At 39.6% G+C, this 14,876-nt stretch overlaps 1 protein-coding gene across 2 annotated transcripts in view; it reads right to left on the bottom strand.

The window, feature by feature from the left end:
• Positions 1-2,762, bottom strand: part of fgf11 (fibroblast growth factor 11) — a 110,174-nt gene extending 107,412 nt beyond the window's left edge. Inside the window, exons 1-2 of one of the 2 annotated variants that reach the window (XM_015373788.1) lie at positions 2,557-2,762; positions 1,343-2,236 (exon numbers count right to left, since the gene is read on the bottom strand). In XM_015373788.1, the coding sequence (XP_015229274.1) occupies positions 1,343-1,535 (193 nt within the window). In that variant the 5' untranslated portion in view covers positions 1,536-2,236; positions 2,557-2,762. Of the gene's footprint in view, positions 1-1,342; positions 2,237-2,419 lie in introns of both variants that reach the window. The other variant, XM_015373789.1, reaches the window with a different exon arrangement.
• Between the last annotated feature and the right edge of the window lie 12,114 nt (positions 2,763-14,876).

A 14,876-nucleotide genomic window follows, 5' to 3' on the forward strand; every position in this document is an offset into this window, starting at 1 on the left:
AAAAATAAATGAAATGGACAACTATGACACAGCAAAGGGATTTTTGCAGATTGAATGATGATATACTGTACCTTACAGCACTTCATATATAATATTATCTCTTGATGAAAAAAACATATATCAGAGATTTATTTATATGTACTAAAATTTAGTTTTTTAGGCACTGGTAAAATTGATTTTCTGATAGTAGGAAGTTGAGACTCTTCCCTCTCATTGTATTCTTTCTTCAGTTGAAAATTTGCAAGAAAGAAAATCTTTAAATGAAGTAAATTCATGGCTTTCTTAGAGGTTTATTTTCAAGAGATATTTTCCATTCTTTTTTATATTAGATAATTTTTTGGATCAGGTTAATGCAACAAATTATAGAAATAAGATGACAAATATGAAATTAAGGGGTGTCATTTTGCAATGAATGCTATTGGATGTGAATTGAAACATTTGATTTGTTTTGGTAAGGTATCTTTATTATCATGTTGGTATTTCTTTAAAGGGAAAGTATTAGGCTATCAAATATGATTTTGACATATCTTTAGATGCAACTATCAATGTATTGTTTGCAATCCCTAAAATGAAATATGCACAAAGATGTATTTGTTTACAAATAGTCAGCATTTTTAGGTCCACACCAGCAGTTGCAAAACAGTTTTCAAACAAATTTTTATGCAGTGTTTTTATGTTTCTCTAAATGTTATGTGGTTTATTTTACTTAAACCTCAAAACAATTGTGACCCAATAGAAAAAATGGTTAAATATGTAACTGCAGAAAAGGGGATAAGCTAATATTATAAAATAAAAATGAAGCAAAATTGTAATTTTTATTGGCTTTTAATAAATATATTTCATACTAAAATAAAAACAGTTGTATCTTAGAAGTCTTTTAAGAGCTCAGGCTTGAGTCTTGGCCTTCAAAGTCTAAAATGAGATATGTTCTGACAATTTTATTTTGCTCTCTGAATCACTGTACTGTAGGTCAGAGCCAAGTTCACTGTGTGCCTTCAGATTTACCAGCATGTGTTCGTGTGCTGACATGTGTCCTAACAGAAGCATCTATGCTGTCACAACACACAGAATCCCTTCGCTGGTCACTGTAACACAACTGTATGCGATAAGCTGGAATTTATGCCACGTCCTGCTGATGTTATTATGTACTGCTGTAAAGAAGGATTGGTTGGGACATTTTCCAGATTCAGATTAAAATCTGAAGTCTGAAATTAAAGGGCTGCGCATGTTCGTTGTTGAGGCTTTACAGTTCAGGATTAATCTGTAGTCTGGCCAAGCAATTACTTAAAAACATTCTAGCTGTAAAACACAGCAAAGAAGGAGAAAAATTAAGTCAACTTACCGGGTCTTTTTTCCATTTTTCTCCCTCGACTGCCACATAGTCGAACTTTTGATATTAATATGAGGATTTGTTTCTGGCAGAGTGACTTGTTGCTTTTTGGGCAGGGTTTGCGCTTGCTGGCAATCTGTCGGTTTGCTTGGGGGTCCTTGACCTCCCTTCGTTGGCGAATAAGGGAGCTGGCAAGAGCGGCCATCTTCCCAGCACCGAGCCTTACCTTGCCTCGCCGGCCTTTGGTGGCTCGGTGGCGCCCAGGTGTCCAGGGGTTCCAGGGGCCACCCCCACCACCTGCTCACCCAGGGCGATGAATTACTGCTAAAGAAAAGTAGCAGAACAGAAAAAGAAGTAGGGGTTCTGATTCTGGACAGCAAAAGAAATGAGGAGGAAGATACAAAAAACAGAGAAGAAATCAGGGTGGCTACTTTAAAATCCCATGCAAATTTGATGACAGCCAGGGAAAAGGGTGAAGCAATCAATTCTTTTTTGGGTGGAAGTTGCTGTTCTTCTTTTAGGAAAAGGCATGTCGCTTTTACTCCTCAAAGTCCTCCGAGAGCACTTCCGGCTCCAGTCAAGTTCAGCTCGACCAAGTCCAAAAAGGACACTGAACCATCCGCCACATTATGAGACCAAACACAAATCAAAGGTATCCTACTTTAACAGCTGAGTCTGAATAAAAATTGTCCAGATATCAACACTTCACCTTGTGTCCTTCACCAATAAAATTTTTCCATTTCTGACCATGTCAGAGCAAGACAAGTAGATGAAGGAGTCTTGTCCGGCCTGAGTTATTAGGTCTGCAAGCCTGTGAAGGGACGCGTTGTCTGATGAATGGAGTGTGCCTTGATTCCAGGCTCTCTCTCCAGCTCTTCTGGCATAACCCCTCCGATCACTTGCACTCTAAGTGAAGAATGAAAAGAGACACAGAAAGGCTTGATGAATCCACTACTGCTTAGAGACAGAGGTGACATTCAAAAAAACAAGACAGAAAGAACACAGAAAGAGGGAGGGGGTAAAAGAAAAAGAGCAGTCAGTCTCTTCTGTCCCCCCCACCCCTGTCCGATCAAGCTCTCTAACTCTCACAGTTGAGCGCAGCGCTGTGTCCTTCAGCCGTGCATGCTGCCTCACAGCAGGGGGAACGAGGGATGAATGAATGTAGAGGAGATGAGATGAGGAGGGTGGGGGTCAATAGAGAGATCTTGCAGGTAGCTGTGCCTTACTCTCATCCGAGGGACTCCACCGGTGGCTGACAGTGGTCGGGTCCGGTCGTAGTGTAAGTGGCTCCATAAATGTTTGGAGGACAAGTCAAAGGATGGGGCACCTCTCAGCCTTTGCAGAAGGAGTCTGTGCACGTGTAGATGGAGCGGCAGCACAAGGTGAAGGTGTGTGACAGAAGCAGCATGCATGAAAATGTGTGTGTGTATGACTCGGTGTCTCATTCGTCCCTGTTCACAGTGCATTACAGAGTGAGTGCTTAAAACACATACACACTCTCTCTCTTTAATTCATTTCCCTGAACCCTCCTCTTTCTCCTTACCATTTCTCCTCCCCCTCCATCTTTCAAACCCCTCCTTCTACATCGGAGATTTGAGGTTCCACCTATCGCATGGGACGGGGCTGGGCTGGGGGGTGTGGGGGTGCCCTGCCTCCTACACCACCAACCCCACCACCACCAACCTTAGAAGTGATGTTAGCTTAAAGAGACAAACTGAGCCAGCTTGTCAGAGCTGCATTTCATGAGCTATGAAAAGGACATAAAGATACAGTGACACAGTATGTGTCAGTCAGCAACCTTACGTCAGTTTTATCATGGAAGTCAGTAAAACACATGTATGCTTGATAAAACACTTGTACTGTGTCTCAACATGACAAGTAGTCAAGTTTTACGCAAAAAAATGTGGTCTCCAGAGATCCCAACTGCTCAGTGAAGGTACTGCTAAAACTACCTCTCTATGTGAATGCAAATAGTTTTATTATCAATTTGACTGCGCTGTAAAACAATTTATTTGATGTCTTTTAATATATGGATTGCTTATCACTGCAGATTTTAATCTGTAAATTCAGACTGATATGATTATTTTATCTTACCCAATCAAAAACACTTGCAATAACAGAAATGTGTTGGATAGTATTTTCCTAGTAGATTGTCATTAAGGACTCACCTATGGTACAGAATATCAACTTTGGAGCTAAAAAATGAGCTTCAGATTTTACTAACAACCACAGATGAAAACACAGTAAGTGGAGTCCCAGTGATAAACTGCCCACACAGGCTGAAATAATAATTTCAGCTCTGATGTTATACAAGGTTTGCATTAAATTGAAATGACAGCTAAGCAAGAGTGGTCACCCTTTGGAGCAGCCGGCATTCCCCTGGGAAGGCAAATGTAAAGCAATCTGTGATTTGTGGGTAGAAAGGCTTGGCACTGCTGTATTCCTCTCTTGTTCTGCTGGCCTAGTAAAGAGCAAGAGGAGAAAACCCTGAAGGATTCCCACCCCTTACACACACCAACACACCCCCACCTTCGGAGAGTTTCCTGAGCTGTTAAAAAGCATAATTATATTACCTCACTCCAATGCTTTTCTCTCAGATTGATATCCATTCCTGGATGTATCCCACAACATTCACCATGAGCATCAACTTATACAACATTGGCATACCAACTTAGAGTTTGCCAACTTTATGGTAAAAATTATAGCACCATTCCTTTTGGGTAATCAGGGTACAAACTTGGAAACCCACGCATTCTTGCCCGGTTGTCTTATTGTTTGTGCAAAAATGCTAGGATAGGAAAAAATTTTGGAATTAAAGCTACAGTGTTTAATAATTACAGCAATTATTTGGCAAAAATGTAATACATTATACATAAGTATGCTGTTTATTATAATTTATGAACTGAAGGTCTCAATCGTTGTGTCTGTTTTGCTTTAGATATGGCTATTTATAATTACAGAGTAGCAGGTCACCACTGTCACCCTCACAGTGTGTTGTGAGGGTCTGTTGGGAATGTTTGGGGCGGTTTGCAGCCGAGTGTGAAGTGGCCGGGATGAGGATCAGCAACTCCAAATCCTTGGCCAGGGTTCTCCGCCAGAGAAAGGTGGGCTCCCTTCTTCAGGTCGCTGGAGAGTCCTTGTCTCAAATGGAGGGGTTCAAGTATCACAAGTAAGGGAAAGATGTAACGTGAGATCGATAGACCGGTTGGTGGGGCGTCTGCACTGATGTGGTCACTGTATTGGACTGTCATGGTGAAGAGGGAGCGGGGGGGGCAAAGCTCTCAATCTGCTGATCGATCTACATTCCGACACTCACCTATGGTCATGAGATCTGGGTAATGACCAAAAAGACAAGATTGCGAATACAAGCAGCTGAAATTTGTTTCCTTTGCAGGGTTGCTGGGCGTATCCTTCAACATCGGGTGAGGAGCTCAGTTACCCAGGAGGAGCTTGGGGTAGAGTCGTTGCTTCTCCATGTCGAAAGGAGCCAGCTGAGGTGGCTCGGGCATCTGTTCCGGATGCTTCCTGGTCGCCACACTCGGGAGTTGTTCTAGGCATGTCCTACTGGGAGGAGGCCTCATACAAGGCCCAGGAAACACTGGAGGGACTATGTCTCTGAGCTGGCCTGGTGTCGCCTAGGGGTCCTCCCAGAGCAGCTAGTGAAGGAAGTCTGGGCATCTGTTCTTAGACTACTGCCTCCGTGACCCGGCCCTGGATAAAGCAGAAGAAAATGGATGGATGGAAGATGCTAATGGCCAGGAGGAGGAGGACAAATGAGAGAAGCCTGTTTGGGAGACAGAGCAGGAAGAGGCGGCGTTGTGCCGAGGCTTGCTTCTAGAGGCTAACATCTGAGGGTGAGCAGCAGCTGATCAATGTTTGTGCTTGGGGGTAAAAAGATGAAACCATCCATTCAGGGCTAAATTAAAACAGCTTTTTAAAAAGCTGCTCAAAGACTTCTTTGTCAACTTTATTATCTCTATCTTCTGTTATCTCTGCAGCCTTGTTCAGTAAAGCAGTGGTACTTTTATGATACATTTCCAATTTTTATACTTATGTCAATAATAAAGTTTCATGTTTTTTTAGCCCACATGTGCAGAACACACTTAGGAGACTGAATCAGATTTTAAATGTTTATTAGTTTATCTGAATACTTGAAGAGATTATCTGAGACTGGGTCTTCGACTGCGTGAAGAGGAGTCAGAGATTAGGTTTTGAATGGATAAGTAAATAATGAAAATCAGAATCATCTTACAGAGAGATGTATGATTTACCACCAAGAGGGAATAATGAGTGGAGTCTGAGAGAGGAGTCTTGTGGAAGTTGGAACTAGAGTTGAACCTGCTGCTGTAGGAGCGTCTAAATTCAGGAAGTCGAGGTTGGTGTTGGGCGGAAGCGCTGGGTGGTTTGGAAGGAGAACACGGTTTGATCAGAAAAAGCTTGCAGGAACAGTCTAACCGGGTAACTGCCAGCATGGAATCTCAGAAGGTTAGTAGAAACTTCCATATAGAGCAGTTTTCTGAGCATTTGATTCTAGAAGCATGGAGGAGACCTGGAACGAGCTAAACACCAGAGCATGAGAGGACTCAGAGGAAGGACCAGAGACCAGGCAGGTAAGATACACAGATTAACACTCTGGTGATGAAGTGCTGGCAGCACACTCCTTTTTAGATTCTCTTTAACAAGTTCTGATGGGAATCACTTGTCATTCCCCAGCCCCTGAAGCACAGGTGCCACCTACTGTATAGGATAGAAAGCAATAAGCAAATTGGAGGAAAAACCTCCCAGACTCCAATAAACAGTATGACAGAATTTAAGGATCTGATGCTGTGATCGGCTCACAAAACCCTGATATTTGTATCTCAAGTGTTAACAAACCTCAATCATTATTTGATAATATCGTTGGTGTGGATGTTTCTGAAGCCTTGTTGTACCATGATGACCTCAGTGGAGGGGAGTCTTTTGTGTCGCTGCAGTCCACAGTCTGAACATTAGATGCCATTGAAAAATTAAACACTGTACAGTAGATTGAAGTTTCAGCTTGTTGCACCTTTTAATAGCGTTTTTCTACCCCCAGGAGTCTTGCCTTTCATGCAAGGCCTGCCAGCAGGTGTACAATTTTGTAAAGCAATTTTTAAATGCTAATTAAAGGGGAAAAAAAACAAAACTAATTATTGTTTAAGGAGTCAACCCTGCTCAAGTTTTACACTAGGAATCTGAATTTTAGCCTAAGTGGTAGAGACAAGAGGTGAAATGGAATACAGCTAAAGACCAAATTCTCAAAAACCCAAGCATACAGCAGTTTTAGGTTTAGAGTGGAAAATATAGATGCCAGCAGATTGTAACAAAGAAATCATTCTGCACAAACGGGCCAAGATAAAGCAAAAGGAATGCCAGGAGAAAAAAAGAGAATCACTGAAGAGACAAACATTAAGTCTGGCCAAGACACAGATAAACAGAGACAGAGGGACGATGAAACAGAGAAACAGTTTGGATTGGATTAGACCTCGTAAGAAATGAGTCATGTATGAGGACACTTACCAGTCTTCATAAGGGATGCAGGAAAGCTGGCTTATGTAATATGTTTTCTTTTGGTTTCTGTACAATACAAATAATATGATCATAATATGGGCCTTGTCAGAGAAGCTTTCATCTTGCCATTAATCCTTTTCGAACTGTGGCAATGCACGTTGTTAATCACATTTTAGCATCTGTAGTGGAGAAATAGAAAATGCTATAAAGACACAGCCTATTAGACAGGATTTATCATCTCAACATTGCCAATTGCATAAATGGAGCTCAAGGCACAGATGCATTATGGTTTTATATTTCAAACAACATTCCTTCAAGTCTTTGGTGTCACAGACAAATATGTCCAATAAAGACAGAAAGCTTACACAATGGATCTATGAAGCGATAAATGGAACCAATTTAAAGTTAATATCGAAGAAGAAAAAGTTCATGTTTATCATGTGTACTGGTCTGTGCCGGTTGGCTTGGGTACAGGTGATAATGGATATTTAAAAATCTTAAGTCAAACTATGTATAACACCAGATCTCTAGAAACAGCTGTAAATTAGGTATAAAATTACACCCCAGTGTCACTCTCAGATGTAATAATGCATTGTTCCTTTTTGTCAGTCAGGGACTGTTAACCAGCACCAGACTGAGACAAATGGGCCACAAATTGGGATTGATGTGGATGGTTCTCTGTGGGGAACTTTAAATGAACACATAATGCAGGTATCCACCACTCTGACTTCTCTAGATGGTGCAAATAAAACTTGGTGACAGAAAAAGGGACCAGACAGGAATGAAGATATATGGTGGCCAGCTTTTACTAGACCTTCTGCAGTTTATGTTGACACATACACATAAATCTGGTGGACATGCTAGTGTATACGACTGTGCAAAGTTTGTAACCACCTCAGTAGTCCGTATACGTTTCCTGCAATTAGGCGCACTGTCTCAACATCTCATAGGGACTGTAATCAGTTGTCCTTAAGGATTTCTTGCTTTCTGATTAATCCCTTGAATTAAGGATGTCTTTTATGCTTGGTTGCAGGCCAGTTGACAGCTTTGCCTAGGAAAACTTAATCCTAGATTGGCCTCCACACATGACATTCTAGAACGTTCTTAATCATTTACCCTTTAAAGACATTTTCCTCCCTTCTTTCTTCTACTATCGGCTTTGTATTATACTCTGTGATATTTTTATTTTCCTATTTAGAACAGCCTGTGGATACTGTTCCATTGAAAGGCCATTAGCAATTAAGTACTGTTGTGAGTTTATGTTATTTAATCAAATAACTTTGTCATGTGTTGTTGTGTGATCATGCACCTAACTGGCTGTGTGTTAGGAAAATAGATTAAAGTATGATTGGAGGCAAAATCATGCTTAAACAATAAACTCTGCAAACATATGGAATAACTGAACAGCTTCCCATCAAAGTAAAATAATTTCTTACCAAAAATCATTGAACTGCAGGTCAAACATATCTATGTAAAAAAAAAAACTCTCTAATAAGCAAGGGAAACAGCTTACGAGTAGCCGTAATATATACTTAAATGAAAAGTCTAAGAAAAAAGTAATTGAAATGTGTTCAAACCAAATCACAATGCAAAGGCAGGAGTTAAATAAACTTTGTAAAATAATATTTTTTTAAATAATTTGTTTAATCAGAAATCAATGCCCATTAGGATAATTGATTTTTGACCTACTGTGATTGTTTCTTAGGGAATAATTAGCAGTAGTGACCCTCTTTATCCTGTGCACCTTTTAGCTAATAGAGCTAATAGATAGCAAACATGACTTTTAAAGTGTGTTTTAAAGTTGCAGTGAAAAGGCTGTTCTAGGCTTTGCATTTCCGAATTCTCCTGAATGGTGCCCAACTTTACACAAGTGAATAAAGTGAATGTGGTTGGTTGTTTATCAAGGGGGCGGGATTGTTGTGGCAAAAGGTTGAAAGCAAGTTTGATTGTGGCCGGTTTGTCGGAAGCATCTTGCTCACCAGTTAGCAGCTTAGTGCTAGTAGGTTCCCAATTGGAAATTACATTGGGACCAAGTAGCAATAAATTGGTGACTTAAACACGACACTGTCAAAGAACGCTATGGACAGCGGAAACATGCAAGAGGGGGAGAGTTTTGTGTCGAAGGTCGTGGATGAGTATCTTCCGTCATACATTTTTCATTTAGAGGAGAAAAGCGGGGGCGAAGTTGTTGTTAAAGTGGAAGCCAGGGCGGCAGAAGCTTGGTTTGGTGTAGAAGGCTTACAGCCATACATGTATGAGCCCTTGCCTCGCAACGCTGCCAGTTCTGTTAGCTCTACGCCTGCTGAAGACACAGACGTCCACCCCCGTGAACACTGGGACGGAACTTAGGGGTAGAGTACATGATTTTTATTTCTTATTTCAACCATTTCGTATATTAGCTGCAACATATGAATCAAGATGCTATGACAGGAAAAATTTGATTGACAGATGACCGTTGATATATGATTGGCTAAATTTAGGTGTACAAGCTGACGTATAACTAACTGGCCTGCATAAAGTAACGAAAAAACCCCAAAGATTTTAAGACAGGTATTTTTTTTTATATAGAAATTTTCTCAATTTTGGGCAATATGGTCTGATAAAGAGAACATTCATATACATGTTTAAGCCAGAATGATTTGACATTTAAATATGACTTCCCTACGACTTTAAAGGACTCTTTGGTCACCAGTCTGTGTTCAGATGGCTTAGCTAGAAGGTCTGGTTTATCTTTTGTTGGTCTCCTGGTTTAACCAGTTATGGGAAGAATTTATTCCTGTAACTCAAAGAGGAAATTGAAGGCAATTCATCCCAAGTCATCTGAAGGCCCTTTTCAATCAGATCATACAGTGAGATTGGTAAAAAGATTTCTATCTAACACATTCATGCTATAATATCAAGAACAAAGCCTCCCACACTAAAATACAAAAACTCTTAAATCCTCCCAGCTAAAGAAAATGCAGGAAGCCCATAGACATTATGACCAACCTACAGCTTGAGAAAAGTTAATTAGTTTACAAGCTTGTTAGCTCCTGCTGACTTGTTGAGCCAGTCAATCAGTTTATTGCCTTCCCAATTTGTAACCATGCAGATAGAATTTCATGTTCTGCCAACAAGTGATTAAAAGAGTGAAGTTAAGCATCTCTTTCTACACATTTCTGTCTGTACTGTAAGACAATAACAAGACTGAAGGTGCTGTTTCTCATTCTGCCAGAAAAGTCCCAGAAAGCAGACTCAAATTGTTAGGAGTCTTGATGTGACTGCAGATGATTTGAGCCTCAGTTAAATACGGTAAGTAAACCTGCAGACTCATTGCATCCAGGAAAAATAATGGTAGAAATCATTCCAGGAAAGCCCCCAAATCAAAACAGCGTTCATTCTTGTGATTAGAGATTAAAAAACTTACAATTGGAAACAAAGGATTTTTCTGTGAACGTCTTTTTACTTGAATTTTGTCTGTTAAATTAAAGTCAGTGTTTAATAGAAGAGAAAATATGTGACCTGTTCACAGCAGACTAATGTTTAGTTGATAGTTGATATCTTTCTATTTCCCTGCTCTATATTTCTATATAGAGCCAGGGTACTCCAACTTTTCCTTTGGCCTGCAGGGTTATATTGTCCTTATAAAAATATAAATTAGCCCACGACTTACAGAACAGGAAAACTGATTGGAGCCAAAAGAAAAAAAGGCAGGACCTCTTGGACCTCTAATGGATACCGAGAATTTGGCCCGTCAGATTTTTCAGGTCAGGAAAAGCATTAAAAAAAAAAATATATATATATATATATATATATACTTTCCAGATTGTTCAGCCAATTCTCTTAATTGTTGGAAATAATTAGAGCTTCTGAATGTTATACTTCTATTTAAATGAACGTGTACACTATATATGTCTTTTATCTCTGAATTTCTACCAACCAAATTCAATTTCTTTTTTTATCTTTGATTCATTATCATTAAACATGAGAGCTAACATTTGAGTCAGGTGTGTTGAAGATGAAACACATAAGAAAATTGCATGACTCCTGCCCACAAGAGACCAGAGTTTAAGACTGCTACAAGCTTAAACATCAATATAAAAAGAGATTCTCCCCTGTAGACCTGTTAGTAATCCAGCCACAATGCATGGATCAAAGAACATTCTGTGTTTTGTCCTACACTGCTGTGGAATTTACTGTATGTATAGCGACAGCTCCATCTGCAAAGCGGTCAATCTTTTCCAAATACACACAAGCCCAGTGCTGTGAAGATTGTCTCTTTCTATGTGTATCCTCTGTAGACCTAACTCTCAATAATCAGTGCAAAATCAAAAGACAGGAAGTCTAAACTCATAAGCAAGGGTTAAAAACAGGACAAATTATTTGAGGGTTCATACAGAGAGAAGTTGACAGAACAGTAAAATAAATTAATAAATAAAACAGGAGTTAGTGCACAATGCAGGAGACCCTGACATTATGTCCTGGGACAGAAATATGTGGATGAAGAGAGGATGACTTGAGAGGAAATGAAAGGAGAGGATGACAGAAAGAAAAAGGGAAGGGAAGCTGACGAGGGAAAAAACGTGAGACCCATCTGAACAGACAGAAAGCAGGAGAGCAAGAAAATACGAGCAGCTTTAACCCTTAATCGTCCAAGTTAACATTTTTGGTAACTTTGATATAAACACCACTTTGCAGCAAATAAGGCAAAACTGTGAGGTCAAATGTGTTCTGCAGGGTCTGTAAAGTCCACCCCTGTCTTAAAGCTGGGTGTAACTGCTTAAAAGAATACCTGCAGTAATTTAATGTTGCCTATTGTATTTTATTGTTACCTACTGTAAAGTAAGTTAAAAGTTAATAAGTTCAGGTAAAAACTTGATAAGGCAAGTAGAAAAATAATAAGCTAAGTGAAAAGTAAAAAAAATATATTTTCTGTATCAGCATTATGATTATGAGGGTTATGTTGTAACCACAAAAGGGTTTCTTTCTTCGTAGAAGCACTTTTTGGATCAAAAACACAAAGGGTAATTGTTTATGATAATCACATTGATTTTGATTTTTGACATGAAAATACTCACAAATATTTTTATGTCACAAAGGTCTTATTCTGTACTCTGATAACACTCTTGACTTGAAATTTCACATTTCAGTGTTTTACTGAGTTCCCACCAAAGGGTTAAATTCTAAAGGAACCAAGAAGTGAAGAATGGAGGACAACTGACCTGCTTTCTTGTTCGGATGCAGTACTCAAAGCAGACAATCCCAGCACCTCTTAGACCTAAATCAGCTCTTCATTCGGGTTCTTCCTTAGATTTTTACATTCTTTTAGAATCTTGGAGGAAGTGGGGCATACTCTGTTCTCCTAGTTTATCATATGTCAGGCTCAGAACAAAGGGACCCAGTATTCGAGGTGAAAAGACAGTTAGGTTTAATAAAACATTTATTTAAGATGAAACTGCAGAGAACAGCAGCAGCATCTATGGCAGGAACCTCTGCAAGGGGAGACAACAGGTTAGTGACCATGTCTATCTGGTGGAGGATGATTTTGAAAGTGCGAGTGGCTAACCTGGTCAAATAGTTCAGTCCATGCCCAGAGGATGAGGTTGGGTCCAGCCAGTCGACTGCCAAGAAGACATGACGGGCGTCGCCCAGAGACTGCCAGACGCTGAAGTCCCGGAGGTCCGAGAACAGGCAGGAGATCAGAATCAAACAGACGAAGGAGGGCAGGATAATCCAGAGGGCAAAGCCAGTGTCAGGGACGTGCTCAAGAGTCAGACCCATGAGATCAAAGAACCTAAGAGATGCCAAAGGGAAATCCAGGACAGTTTCGGGAAATCAAGCAGGAGTCCAAAGACAGGTCAGTCAAACAGATCAGGACAGGGACAGCGAGACTGAGAGGTCCAGAGGCAGGAGGGGTCAGGATCAGGCAATCAGAAAACACAGATACACTAGAGATCCCTAACCAAAGGCTCAAATAATCTGGCACTGATGACTGGTTGAAGGCTGGTTTAATAGCGGCTGAAGTAGGTGGATCAGATGGCCGTTAATGAGAACTGGGCAGAGATAAGCAGGTGTCAGGCCAGTCATTAGTGCCAAGATCATGTCATCATAAAGTTTTTTTAATAATAAACGAATGCTTAATGTAACTTTACTAAGAAGGTTCATTTAGTCATTAAGTTGGGTTGATTGATTAAAAGACTTCTATGAAAACCGTGCTGATTGCATGGACTTATTGACTTTGCAGGATTCACTGCTCCTAGATGAGGTTGTGGCGATAGTGGATATTCTGTCATGAAATGGTGTTGGTTTGGAGGACCCAAATGCAGAGGCCAGTAGGCAGAGGTGAATTTAAGTGGGTTTATTAAGGTTCACAGGAACTGAGACAGGAATCAAAATCCAACAGAAAATAACAGACGCACCAGAACCAAGGAGACATCAGGGGTAAACCAAAACTCTAGGAGCCAGGGAGAGACGAGGAAAGCAGACAGACGTTAGACGAGGATCCAGCAAACAGGAACTGAAGAGGGTGGGCTTTTAAAGGGGACAGAGACAAAGAGAGGGCTAACGAGGGAATTGAAAACAGGTGAGGGCAGAAGAGAAAACAGAGCAAGGGAAAGAGGACACAAGAGGGCAGCAGAGGACAACAAATGGAAAACCAAGAAAAACAGGAACTAACAAACCAAGACTCTGACATATTCAATCGTACTCTGTTGTTACTCTCAACCTTTTTGCTCAGTTGTTAGAGTTTATATCTGTTTAAGTGTTAAATACTCTCAAGGTCATTGTAGAGAGGGATTTTAACACTTATGCCGTGTTTTTTTTTTTTTTACTCAAATATGTTTTATCTGAAGTATAATTATTTCATTTATAAATTGTGTTTTTACAGGAAAAGATTAGACAGGCCCAATGTTATTTGATTAACTATTATTCAGCATAAATGTATTTCAGTGTCCAACAACTCTGTAGATAGGGTGTACATAGTTTTTCTACAGAAACATCTAGTTTTACTCCTTTATGAAAATCTTCCCCTGAATTAGAGTTTCTAAATTATATTTATTGCAAGCAGGAAGCTGACTTGGCCATAGAGGTCAAGCTGGAACAAAAACATTGGACGTAGAAAAACACACCCAATATAAGTTCAAACCCGCCAACAAATACCAAAGAAATCCTTTAGGAAATCATCATTAAATACTTAAATCTGTAATTAACATTCTGTGCTCACCAAAGTATTAAAAAAGGTACATTAGAAAGAGATTAAGGTGTTCCCACCTGGGAAATCTAACAGAGGCATAGTTACAGAACGTGCTCTCCTCTTCTTAGAGATCACATATGGAAACTTGCAACAGTTAATTAAAAGTGTTCACAGTGGAGCTTCCATCAAGACTCAGAATAGTGATAACTTAATAAGGAGAGCAACCAAAAATAAAGGTACTTGAAAATTAGGAGGGCATTTATTTATAAGAAAATCGATTAAAGTAGTCAAATAAAGATTCTCCTGTTTTAAAGCTGTTAGTTTTAAATAATGTTCCTATAATATGCATAAAATACTGTAAAATTAGACAATAGAATAAAAGATATTTGATTTTAATGGTTATTTGCAAATACAGTAGGTACCTGAGAACTGTGGCTTAGATCTGTATTTCTCCTCCATTTCTCATTTCTTTGTAGAACCACATTTTGCCTAATTGTTCCAATAAGTATTTCAGTTGTTTTAAAACCCTAGTATTAGATTGCATTAACCTGAAAAGAAAAATACCTTGACAAGCGTGGCAGAAAAAAATAAAAACAAACCAAGAACCTGGTTTGTGGTGGATGTTTTAGTTCAAAATGCAGGAGAATTAGCCAATAACATCAGATAAAAAAAAAAAAAAAATGACAACAAACCCAGCTTGGCAACTTGGAAAATGCCACTGGTAAAGGAAACTTTTCTTTTCCCTATGGTTAGTGGTTATAGCTACAGTATGACTGACTATAAAAGCATCCATTTACTTTTCTTTCCTGTTTGACAAACTTTCACCTTCCTTGATAAAGAGCATAT

Source organism: Cyprinodon variegatus, unplaced genomic scaffold (assembly GCF_000732505.1).
Source record: "Cyprinodon variegatus isolate N-32 unplaced genomic scaffold, C_variegatus-1.0 Scaffold92, whole genome shotgun sequence".
Classification (NCBI taxonomy): Eukaryota; Metazoa; Chordata; class Actinopteri; order Cyprinodontiformes; family Cyprinodontidae; genus Cyprinodon; species Cyprinodon variegatus.